This window comes from Platalea leucorodia, assembly GCF_965183815.1.
Source record: "Platalea leucorodia genome assembly, chromosome: 4".
In the NCBI taxonomy this organism is placed as follows: domain Eukaryota; kingdom Metazoa; phylum Chordata; class Aves; order Pelecaniformes; family Threskiornithidae; genus Platalea; species Platalea leucorodia.
In genome coordinates, this window is record NC_138826.1 from 105,338,683 (window position 1) to 105,350,940 (window position 12,258).

At 41.8% G+C, this 12,258-nt stretch overlaps 1 protein-coding gene across 1 annotated transcript in view; it reads left to right on the forward strand.

Annotated features, from left to right (window-relative positions):
• Positions 1-8,481, forward strand: part of PLXNB2 (plexin B2) — an 89,562-nt gene extending 81,081 nt beyond the window's left edge. Inside the window, exons 31-36 of the mRNA XM_082308704.1 lie at positions 1,058-1,218; positions 1,814-1,961; positions 2,465-2,529; positions 3,240-3,315; positions 5,304-5,378; positions 8,276-8,481. Of these exons, the coding sequence (XP_082164830.1) occupies positions 1,058-1,218; positions 1,814-1,961; positions 2,465-2,529; positions 3,240-3,315; positions 5,304-5,378; positions 8,276-8,380 (630 nt within the window). The 3' untranslated portion in view covers positions 8,381-8,481. The remainder of the gene's footprint in view (positions 1-1,057; positions 1,219-1,813; positions 1,962-2,464; positions 2,530-3,239; positions 3,316-5,303; positions 5,379-8,275) is intronic.
• The last annotated feature ends 3,777 nt before the right edge of the window (positions 8,482-12,258 follow it).

The window sequence follows — 12,258 nt, forward strand, 5'->3', positions numbered from 1 at the left end:
ATAGATCATTACCAGTCTGGATCTTTACCAACTCATACAGAGCTCGTGAGGTGTTATGGCTGGGACCATAGCTACCCCTACAATCCCAGGGCTGTCAGTGTGTCCTTGCTGACAGCAGGGTGGCTTAGGGCTCCTTGCCTTCTCAGTCCGTGCCCTGTTCTGAGGCTGACAGCTGGAGTGACAGTGAGAGAGAGGATGCAGTCCTTCAAATGTGCCCGTAGGCCCAACCAGCTGAGCGAACTGCATGTGGCCTCAATGGGGTCATCTCTAAAACAAGGGGACAGTCTCTGAGGTCACAGTCTCTAAAGTCCGGGCAGATGCAGGAATCCAACCAAGCACACAGCCCTGCTGGGACACTTCACTCCTCGTGAGGCTCCAGTGGAGCTGGGCCAGACTGGGTGTCTGATGAGACCAAAGTGCTTGCCCTTAAACAAAAAGTCAAATACTCACTGGTACTTTTTCCTCTCAGTCTCTTTCTAAAAATTGCATGGTGCTCTGGAGTCAGAGAAACTGGAGGTTAAAACCATTAAAAAAAAGGCTAACAATTATTTTATGTGCACAACGACCCTGAAGTGTAAATGTATTGTATACTTAGCAACCGGTTTCTGCTTCTTGGACAGGGCTGTGAGCAACCTGATCTAATTGAAGATGTCCCTGCTCATTGCAGGGGGGTTGGACTAGATGACCTTTAAAGGTCCCTTCCAACCCAAACGATTCTAGGATTCTGTTCTATTCTATCATTCTTTGGTTCCTCTGTCAAGCAGAAAGCACACCTTCCTGTGCAAACCGAAAAATAGTTGGTGAAGTCGCCACCTTTCAGGCTAGAACATAAAATTGTTCTCTAGAAGGTCTTTGCTGTGTGGCAGTTTGCAGGGCTACTGCACTAAGAAGTTGCTTGGTGTTTGCCACGCGGTACCCTTAGCCCTCCGGATGAAGGCCATCAGTGACTGCAACGGGATTACGGGATGTTAGTGTCAATAGGAATAAAAGATTCTAGGATGGCACGAAGTTCAGCCTGTAACACAAATGTAATGGATTTTTTTAAATTTGCTTTCAGGGGACACTTCAGCAGTTTGTAGATGACTTCTTTCATAGCGTGCTGAACTCGAACCACGTGGTGCCACCAGCTGTGAAATACTTCTTTGACTTTCTTGATGAGCAAGCAGAAAAACATGACATCAAGGATGACGATACCATTCATATCTGGAAAACAAACAGGTACAGTATGAACAGACTAATACTTGTATTGCAGAGAAATGAGAGTGTAATTCCCAGGTATCTACTGGTACTCTTACCACAAATCAAAGTAGATTTCATTTATAATTCTCAGAATCATTTTAATTGAGATAATATGTTTATATGATCAAAGGATTCCCTGTAAGCCTAGAAGCTGCAGAAATGAAACCAGCCTACCTATGGGGTTGTCACTGGCAGATTGACCACTTTAGTTTTTGTCTTTCCTCAGAGAAGAGGAAAGCAAGAGGCAAATGGGACTAGATTTACCTGTCAAAGCACAAAATCTAATGAAATACTACTTGGGTAGTTTCTCTAACCACACAGGCATCTTCTCTTGCTATTTTGGGGCACTCGAGATTCTTCTCATATGAGTTTTTCTGTGAGAGATGTAAAGGCTTGGTTTTCAGACATGGAGACCAGACAACAGATAGCTTGTATAAATGGTGAAATACAAAATTAAGCTTCACTGTTGTGAGGAGATCAAAATGCAAACCCCATACTTAATTTCATGTGATTTGCTTGTTGTAGAACATCTATTGTGTAAAAAGGATTATTTATCTTTTTCCTTGTTTTGCAGCCTGCCTCTCAGATTCTGGGTAAACATACTGAAAAATCCCCATTTCATCTTTGATGTTCATGTTCATGAAGTAGTGGATGCTTCCTTGTCAGTCATTGCACAGACTTTCATGGATGCTTGCACGAGAACAGAGCACAAATTAAGCAGAGTAAGTGATTTGCATTCTACATCCTGACTACACTCATGCCTGACAAGACAAAGGGCATCCTCATAGACAATACCCATTCTCTGAGGAGATACAGCCTTGATAGTTTCTTTTCAGTTTTATAATGAAGTTAGCATTTCACCACTTAACAGGTTGGTGAACATGTCAGTGTTACTGTGTAGTCTGCCAGTTGATATTTATAAAAAGGAGAAAATAGCAACTGCTTTTATAAAAAGCAAGTTTAAGAACTGATTATTTCATGTCTACCAATAATTTAGTATCATCTTGCATTGATATATTTGTAAAACTCAACACTAATGCCGTATGTAAACTTCATCCTTTTAGGACAAATAATCCCACCAATGTTAATACGCATCCAAGTGTTAATATCTGTAAAGCTCATGTGCATGTGAATATAAAGGCTTGATCTTAAGTTCTTGACTTTCTTTTGCTTCCTAGAGATGGTCATAAATCAACCAAGTTTCTCTCTGTTATAAATTTTTCAGGATTCTCCGAGTAATAAGTTACTTTACGCGAAAGAAATCTCTAACTATAAGAAAATGGTGGAAGAGTAAGTATAAACTCTTTTCATGCTTATTCAGAGTTGTTAGGGCTTTACACCTGCGTAAGAGGAAGAGCGAATGCTGAGGTAGTCAAAGTCAGTCAAACGTTAAAAATTTTACGCCTGAATGTTAAACTATTCCCTTGGTGGTGGCGTTGGCAGGGTTGAAACGGAGCTCCGTTATGACCCAGTGTGTGTTCGTGTCTGTGCAGAGAGATGGATAGATTTATTCGGGAGAAAATACCATGCCGTTTTCTGCAGTGGTTGTTACGCATACGATCTACCTAACCAATGCTGCACTTCCATAACTCAGTAGAGATCAAATCCTGAAAATATTTTCACAAACACATTTTTTTCTCATCCATCTCTGACTTTATTAATTTACTAATTGGCAATTCTGTGAATACCATGGAAGATCTGCCGCAGGACAAAACTCTTGCTAGCTGGTGACTTCAAAAGTTTGAAGACCACCTGCAATTACAAACAGATTTCTTTCCTGTGGTATGGCCCTGTACAGTCAGGTACGATTTGCCTCTGTTGTGAAGGTACTAATGACTGTTGGAAGGCAGGATTACTAAAGGAATCATTGGCCTGTTGTGACAGAGCATCTCCTGCATTATTAGGAAGGATGTTTAAAATAATTGCGAAATTGAAAACAGAATTACCAGAAAACCACAATGTATTTCACCTAATGGAAAGTCTGTTTTCATCTGTTGCAGTTACTACAAAGGTATTCGTCAGATGGTGCCAGTTAGTGACCAGGACATGAATACCCATCTAGCAGAGATTTCTAGGGTAAGAATAAATTCCATTTTCTTGTCCTGAAATGGGAGCCAAGTATAGCACTGTTTGTCTTCGCTTTCTAACTCAACAAGTGGGTTTTTTGTGTGTGCAAGCATCAAATGAGTTATTTCATAAATCTCTGAAGTACTCCTGTTTAGTGTAGTCGTGCCTTTCAGCCCTTTGAAATGTTGATTATTAATGGAACCCAGAATGGTTATCATCACTAATCTATCTGAGTGATGTAGGTGCCAGAGCAAACTGTTCAGATTTTTTCACATCCATTGTGGAAAAATTACAGCACTCTTGAATTGTGTTTTCTCGCCACAGCATACAGAAGATTTTTAGCATTGATCATACTGATAACAAGTAATGACTGAATTCAGAGTGCTACCACAGCAAAAATTAGATTCCAGAAATGAAAGAGGAGGCACGTACGTTAAGTATAGCCTATTTTAGAGCTGTCTATGAGGGCAATACTTCTGCTTTAACGTGCATGTGAGAAGCTCACCATGTGCTCGCTCAGCGGCACTTTTTCTTTTGGCTTTATAGGTTATTGGGGGTTACCTCTCCTGGAGAAGAGCAGAGGGGGGTGGTTGCTAGCTGGGGGCTCTGGTTGGAGACTGGTGGAGCAAAGACTACAAAACCTGCTTCAGTCTCGAAAGAGCCTGTCTGCTCTGCAGCTGAGCTTGGCTAGAGCAGGCTCGTGCCTTCGAAGCACTCGATTTAACTTGGAGAACCAGGAGGGGCCCTCACCAGTCTTAAAAGATGTTGTTTAGCCTGAGCAAAGAGACAGTGTACTTACTGGCTGGTTTGCTCATTTGCTTAATTTACTTGAAGAGTTCTAGCGTAAGGAGGATGTTTGGGGAATTTTTTGCGTTTTGTTTATTTCAGTGGCCTTAGGACCTAACATTTGCAAATCAACATCCTCATGAGAGCATTTCTATTGTCAGTCATTCACTACAAAACTCATCTGTGGTAACATTTCATTTTCCAGTTCACTTTATTTATTACACAAATTGAGATGTATATAAAATTAAAATGTTTAGTGATTAAAAGTAAATTCAATAGAGTGTTTTAACATCAGCAGAATATGTTGATCCTTTCTATTTACATTTTAAATTATGATAAAAATTATTATGGAAGGAGTGATCGAACATTGCAAATTTTGACCAGCTCTAGAAGTCATTTTTATAGAGCAAGGAAAGATGGATGTTTCTCTGCTGCTTTATGCCTTGGGTAATCATTTATGCCAGTAGCAATATTTTGCAGTTCTTCATTTTCTTAACTAACTTAAAAAACTAAAGGTGTAGCCAGAGACTGGAATCCTGTATGTTTGAATGAAAACCATCTGTTTAGACAGGTAGAGCACATTCACTAAAGAAGTTAAATGTCGGGGGGAGGGAGGAAGAGGCAATGGAAGGGTTATTTCCTGCTGCTTCATTTAAAGTCCTTTTTCTCTGTCTCTCTCCGCCCCCCCCTTTCCATCTTCGTAATTCAGATGGCTTTTTTCAAACGTACATGTGCTTGATGAGTTACACCTTTGCTGTAGTGAGGTGTGAATAATTTCAAAGAGTTAAAAAGAGCTGGAGAAAGGATTTCAAACAGCCATGACAGTGACAGAACCAGTGCTTAATATCTTAACAATACGTAGATTGTACTGAGTAAATGCTTTAGTTATACATAGCCATGTTTTTAACAGATGTTTGAGCTGCAGTCTGTGGTTTGACGTTCAGAGTTCAAAATATTTTCCACCTCCCGTGTTAGAGTTGTGGGCAGGCTGGAAAAACACCAGCAGGAAAGTCTTCCATCTAAAAATCACCAAACAAAAGTTTTCTCACCCCTTTTCTCTGCCCCAACTGTCATTTAACAAAAGTTACAGGACACAGAGCTTGCATTTGGAAATCTTGTATGCTGTATCCAACAGCTGTGCACGTGCATAACTTTCAGCTGTCTGTGATCATGTTGTGACACGTTTGCTGCCCGCTTGTGTTGTTTAACAGGCACACACCGACTCCTTAAATACACTTGTGGCTCTACACCAACTCTACCAGTATACTAACAAATACTATGATGAGGTAAGTTGAGGCTTTTGCTTTCGTTTTTTAATATCAATGGTAAAAAGTTATGAAGGCTAACATCAGTCTAAAGGAACAACTTCTGGAATTCCCTGGATAATCAGGTAAAAGCAATGCTGAACAGAAAGGCAATTACACTGGTCAAGGGTCTGTTCTTATAAATGAACAATTTCATTATGGGCCATCTGGTTTTGGTAGTGATAGTTTAACAAGATCTGAAAAAGAAACAGATTTCAAAATCATTTCTCTTCAGTTTTACCATCCTAATTTCCAAGAATTAAGACGTAAGAATGGCACCAAAGAAAAAGTAGTCGTCAGAGCTATATCAGGTTTCAAGCCAGTGTTTTTTTTAATTAGTAACAATCCATTAAACTTGTTTTGCTTGTAGGAATGGGGCCATGCCTTTTTTATTAGTTAAGATGCACTTAAAACTTCCATGCATGCTACCGTCCCTCTTTTGGTGTGCCAAATGAAGTGCCTGCCCAAGGTAAACCAAAGTAGAGTAACTGTTGAATATAGCCTGATTCAAAAGGAAGCTCATAGATTCAGTCCAAAACGTTTCTTAGGTTTTTCACACCCTGTGGAAAGGGGGACAAAGAATATCCCAGTGTAGCTGGGCTGTGGCTATGGCTCTCCAAACTTAATCTGAAAACAAAAAGAGAGAAGGAAACTTTTATTCAAAGGTTTCCATGGAAATGAATGCCTCCAGAAAACTCTCAGAATTAAATCAAACCAAGTAAGAACAGATGCTGAATCAAAAAGGAGTAGAGCACATGTGAGCTCTCTTCGGTTTGTCTTGCACCTCAGCACAGTTCATGTTTTCACTTATATTTCGCACTAAAGGCAGTGAGTCTCATCCTCAGCTTCACTGCAGCTGCTTTATACGGGAGCAGCCAGCCTGTCGCAGCTTTTAACCAGATGTAAGCAGGGAAAATCAAATCAGCCTGAGAAGTCCTGCCATGAAGGGTCTGTACGGGAAGCAGCCAGAGGAATGCAGGCCAACCCGACGGCGTTGGTTTCCTCGCCCTCATCCCCAGCGCTAACCAAGCTGGCTTCCAACACCTTCCCGAATGTATCTGTGGCCTGACCGCTTACAGAAACACTCAGGGACCCTGGGTGACAGATGAAGCGTAAAGCGCTGATTCTTCCACGCCTCCGTGTCCCTGCTGCCACTCGTGGTTTCACGTTTGGTGGCAGGCGCAGGGGGAGTCCCACCAGTGGGGACTGTGGGACTCCATCAGTGGCAGGCCAGCAAACCCCGGCGCATAGCTGCAGCTCTTCCTTTCATGCGCATCACTGTATAACAACAAGGTGCATCTGATGAAAAGGCTGCTAATTCAGAGTTATGGAGATAATCTGTCAAGAACCATTCAGTAAAATTAATCAAGCTTATTTATTTTCCATGAAAATGTTTTAATTTGCATAAATTGGAACATTTTGCAGCTGCCCTTGTCTTTATTACTGACGCAGTGGTTCCCAGCATGCGCTGTACCTTCTGCATCTCTGCAGGGCTTGACAATGACTAAGTGGGTACATTCTAATTGTCCACATTTAGATGAAGGATATATTCACCAGCAGAGATAATCATGAATTATTTACTCTAGATTTGAGGAGTTACAGCTAGATGTAATTGTTTAAATTAGGGGAACAATATCAAGTTAAATTAGGCCCAATTTAAATACTGTAATAAGTGTTTATTAACTCTGTCTTGTAAAAATGTTTTCACGCTTTAAAAACAAATCCATTAAAATAATTATTTCTAAACAAATTTGCCCCAGTGTTTGAAGGGCTGGTATTGCATTTGAGTTTCAAAGTGAAATTATTGGCTAGATTGATACTGACTGCATCAATCCCCACTGTCAATGAATGATCTGCAAGAAGCAGTAAGAACCACAGGTAGTGACAGGCAAACTCTATTTCTCCGGTTCTTGTACTTGCAAGTTTATACAGTATTTAAACAGAGCTAAAGGTTTCTGCTTGATTACAGTGTCTGACTTTTATTAATAAAGCCAGTTCTAGAAAAGGAACGGTTTTGCCATGTAACACATTCTCCTAATGGAGAAATCTAATAGTTGGTGGAAAAGTTTCCCTAAAGGACAGTGGAAATGAAAACCTTTCGAAACCTTTGAAATTTGATCTTGAGAAGCCCTAAAAAACTCTATTTGAAGAAAAGCCCTCTCATAACAGTTGACCTTTTCTAGCTCTTGTTTTCAAATCCCTTGTGCCTTAGAGTCATACCTCCCTACATAGGTATTCCGTACAGCAGAGGCTGCGTGCGGGATGCTGGGGGGCTCCTCTGACGAGCTCTTTGCTTCCTGAGCTGTGTGGTGCTGGGCCAGAGTCTCAGCATTTCTTGGCGAGAGCCAAAGGGGAGCTGCTGGCAGCTCCCTGACGCTGTGGCCGGGCCATTTTCTTCATCACATTGCCATCACAAGAGACCTTGCGTTGCCCTACCTAATGCCTGTGCGTGGACCACCCAGGAGCTTCCCATAACCAAAGCTCATGGGGATGGGCCTTAATTACTGCTGGTAATTGACCCTTAAGCCTTGTAGGGTGCACTGTAAGTAAAAGCATTGTTTCTTAAATAGCTATAAAGATGTTTTTTCCCCCTGTCTGCTCCATCTTAGAATGTAGTATTTCACAAGATAAAGTGCTACCTATTAATTTGCTTGGATCCCAGCATAATGGGAAACATTACAGCAACTCAGATAAAGAAATGGAGACGATAATTTTTATTGCCTTTGTGTAAAAATAGAAAACGAGGCCTACCTATCTTTGGTACAGAGTGAATGCAAAAGACTCTTTACAACCAAAGTAGTATCAAACACTTGGTCCGGGAACTGTGTAGTATATTTTAAGCTAAATGATTCTAAACATTCTGTGTTTGTTTCTTCCAGATTATAAATGCACTTGAAGAGGATCCAGCTGCACAAAAAATGCAGCTTGCCTTCCGTTTACAGCAAATAGCAGCTGCGTTAGAGAATAAAGTGACTGACCTTTGACTCAAAAGCCGCAATAAAGAAATCTGATCTGAAGATGTTCAAATTCATTCTTCCTGTTAAGGAAATAGTGTTCTATTTTTTAATGTATAATTACAACTTTAAATGAAAGATTTCATGGTTTTTTGATAGCAGAGGTGTAATGTAAAAAATTTTTACTGTAAATTATGCTTCTAATTAAAAGCTGTGTTGTGTGTAAATGAATCTTCTGTGGGAAAGAGAGTCCTTTGGTTGGGGGCAGGGTGGGGGGTGGAAGAAGGAAAACCTGTAGTTCGTTTAATTTAGTAGAATCTGAGACATCAGCAATTAGGATTCATTATGCAAGTAAATTCAGTACTACAGCATCCTTTCTACGTTAAGCAATATTTGTACTAGGAAAACAATAACAGAGACACATGCAATATCCCCTTTTATTTTGATAACTGGAAATTGACTTCCATATAGCTCTAAAACTTAGTCTCTGCTCATAATGAACATCGTGAACAACGTTGTCTGGTTCCTCTGCGAGATCTGAGAGTGGGAATTGCTACCACACACGGTTCTTAATTTAATTATTTATGTCCATGGTGATGCACAGTATTGCACCCACCACAGTTGGCTGCGACGGAAATAAGAGTGATGTCAATGTAGGAGAGTTCTACTGATAATGTCTCATTCAGCCAGAAATCACTGCAAAGAAGGAATTAGTCCTTAAATCTTTACAACTCTTTGTTATTATTGTGAGTTTTATGATATATGCTAATGTGCCTTACTTGTACTAATTCTGTGAATCTGATGAATGGTTTTGTAAAAAGAAGCAGATCAGAAAAAGAAATATTTATGTGCTATTGAATTACTTTTGTGTGAAAAACATGACCAGCAGAATGCTTGTAATTAGCTGCTTGCCGAGAGTGTGCTGTTTAACATGGTTTGATTATGTATAATATCCTATTTTAGAATGGTTCTGATGATTTTTTATTCGAATCTTGGAACTGTCCTAGAAATACCATCACTTGTTTTTATTGTATTTGTGATGTAAAATACTAGTATGATATTGGAAAAATCATATACCCGTCTATTGATAACCACTCAGTTTTGAGCCTTGGAATGCTGCATTTGATTGAATACACACCATAACCCATAGCAAAGACAATTGAAATAACTTGTCAGAAAGTGTGTGTTTACAATATAGGTAAGCTCCGTACAAATTGAAAAGTTAGGTACGTCTTCTTAAATTGCTGTATTGCACATCAGAGAACTTTATTCCTCTTTGTCTCGCAAGTTTTTGGCAGTAAAGTAGCATTTTAATGAAGCGCTGCCATCTGTACTCCTTCCTTCGTTGTCCTGCCAAGTGCCCGGACTCTGCTGATCCTCAGCACGCTAACGCGGTGTCTGCTGCCCGCTCTCCCTGCCCAGTAGGTTGCCGTACAGTGACTTGTACTGTTTGTTGATATTTTTTTCCCCCCTTTTTGAAAATTTCCTCGTATTTGTCAGTGGGCCTTTCCTTCAGTTTCCAAAAATCAAAAGCCTCGCCAGAACTGGTTTCCTGCCCAGTAGGCTGGGAGGGGGTTTTTTGGTTTGTTTTGTATTCGACTTCTTGCGTTTGTGTATAATCATTCCTGAACCTGCCTGGGCTGTAAGTTATTTTACACTGTGTAGGACTGAGGTACATGACTTCTACATAAAGGTGCTTTGCCAGCTACTCCTTCATCAAGAAAGGCATCCTAATTTCATGGCTAATCTGTTTCTTTGTCATTATTTGTAAATCCTGTTAATTGTAAATCAAATACAATGTTGTTTTTTTCCACCAAGTGTCACGGGATCTTTACTGAATTGGGGGGTGGGTGCTGGAAGGGGTTTGTAACGCTTCCTCCAGGGGTGACAGAGCAGCAGCGCCCGTCAGTCTGCGGTTGGTGATGGAGGAGCGCAGCACATCCCGCAGATGGTAAGCCTGACATCAGGCCCTTTTTATGGGCATGTGCTCTGAAAAATGAGCGTACTCCTGAGAAGAGAGGATGTAGTGCAACAGCCCCTAGCGAGGTCTTCTTGCCTGATGAAAATCCATCTTGGGACCTGAAAGCCAATTAAAATACAGGCTCAGCGGCATCTCTCCAGACAGATCAGAAAGCCCTGCTTGAGCAAGCAGGGCTTTCAGAGGGAACATTACGTGTCCCCCACCATCAGTGACTTGATGCAGTGCAGCTGCAGGCGTGTGCGAGTTCGTGATGGATCCATTGGTCTCTCTTTGGTGCCCTTTTTTACATCCCGGGAAATTTGCAGGCTTTCGGTGCTGCAGTGCCGTCTGCCAGGGAACACGGCGGCAGATAACCGTGAGCAGCTGCAGCTACAAAGGAGACTTAATGCCAGTTCTTCAGTTTCTCTCAGTCTCCTCTCCTGAAAGCACAGAGTTGCAATTTGAATTGAAGAACTGAGCTGGTTTATTTTATTCTTTCCCCTTTTGGCTAAGCTCCTCCTGTGCTTGTTTTTCCACTCTGGTGCTCTGTTTTGTCCAGGCCTAGTTTTTGGCTTCAGTTTTCCCTACGTTTTAGCAATCTGATTCTTAAAGGCTTCATGCTCCTCCTTTGGTTTCTGCTGCTCCTGCCATCTGGTTCATCTGCAAGATAAAAGAAAAAAGGCTCACTGGGGGTCTCCCTCCTTTTCATCCCCTCTGCAGCCCCTCTAAGGGGCACCTCTTTGAGCACAAGAACCTTCTCGCTGCATAACAGGAGCTACTCTACTCCACAGCGGCAGCTGTGAACAAAACTCCCTTCCTTGGACACCTCCCAGCCATAGCCCAGAGGTGGGTGCAGGCTGCCGACCACCACCAGCAGGTCTGAATCCCATTGCTGATTTCAGCCTCTCCAAAGGGTTTCCTTGTCTCCTCACTGGCAAACAAGCAAGTAGAGCTCTCAGATGATGGGACAAGGCCCCTGCCCCTGCTTGCCTAATACGGAGTAAGTCGCCCAGCTGAACAGGAATTTGGGGTTTTGTCTCTGGCCAGGAATCTACTCTCTATTCCTTAGAGCCAAGTTTCCCTCTGACACTTGGTAGATCTTTTTGCCGCTCTCTCTATGCTATAGATTTATAAGCAAGCGGTTATGGGTGGAGGGGACCTCGGCTAGCTTGCACGTGTGAGGCATAGTGCTTCCTCAAGATGGTTTCTCTGATCAGTCTGTTACTTGAGCCTCCCCCTTCTGCAGGCTGCTGTGTTGGACACGTGTTTCTCAGCCTGCTCAGTCTGGGCCGTGTTTACACGCGCTCTCTAAAGCTGGCCTTTCCGGCAACCTTTTGAAGACCGTCACTATAAACAAAAATGTACACGGAATTCAGAAACTCAAACTGGAATTCATAAATTCACAATGTCCCAAACTGCCGTAACATGGGAGGATTTTTAGCCAGCTGCATAAAGACTTGAAATGGCTCTGAGCCTGGAATTCAGCTACCCTGGACTTACCAGCACTGATGAGATTTCGTGGCCAGTCCTTTACCATTCCAGGTTCTCAAGCCTTGTTAGTAACGCAACCATTTTCAACCATAGTGTGCCCTGGTAGTATGGGCATGGCATAAAAAAAAAAAATCTCTGCCTGTGACCAGGAAACCCCTTTTCACACGCTTCCTGGGGCTGCAACACCTCGATTTACCCTGATGGATAAATTACGGTTCTAGTCAGGTTCCCCGTTTGCACCTAAGCACATGGTGTAACCGTTCTCTGAGGGCGTCCCCTCTAAAGAATTTGATCTTGAGCAAAGATTGCCTTCTTTTAAGACTTCTTCCAAGTCTGTTGTCTTCTCTTAGAAAAAGCTTATGGGGGAATTTTTGGTTTTTTTTTTCTTCCTCTGTCTAGAGGTAACCTGTCAGAGCAATGAGACAGTCACCTTCAGAAGTTAATAGGAAGATGCCTG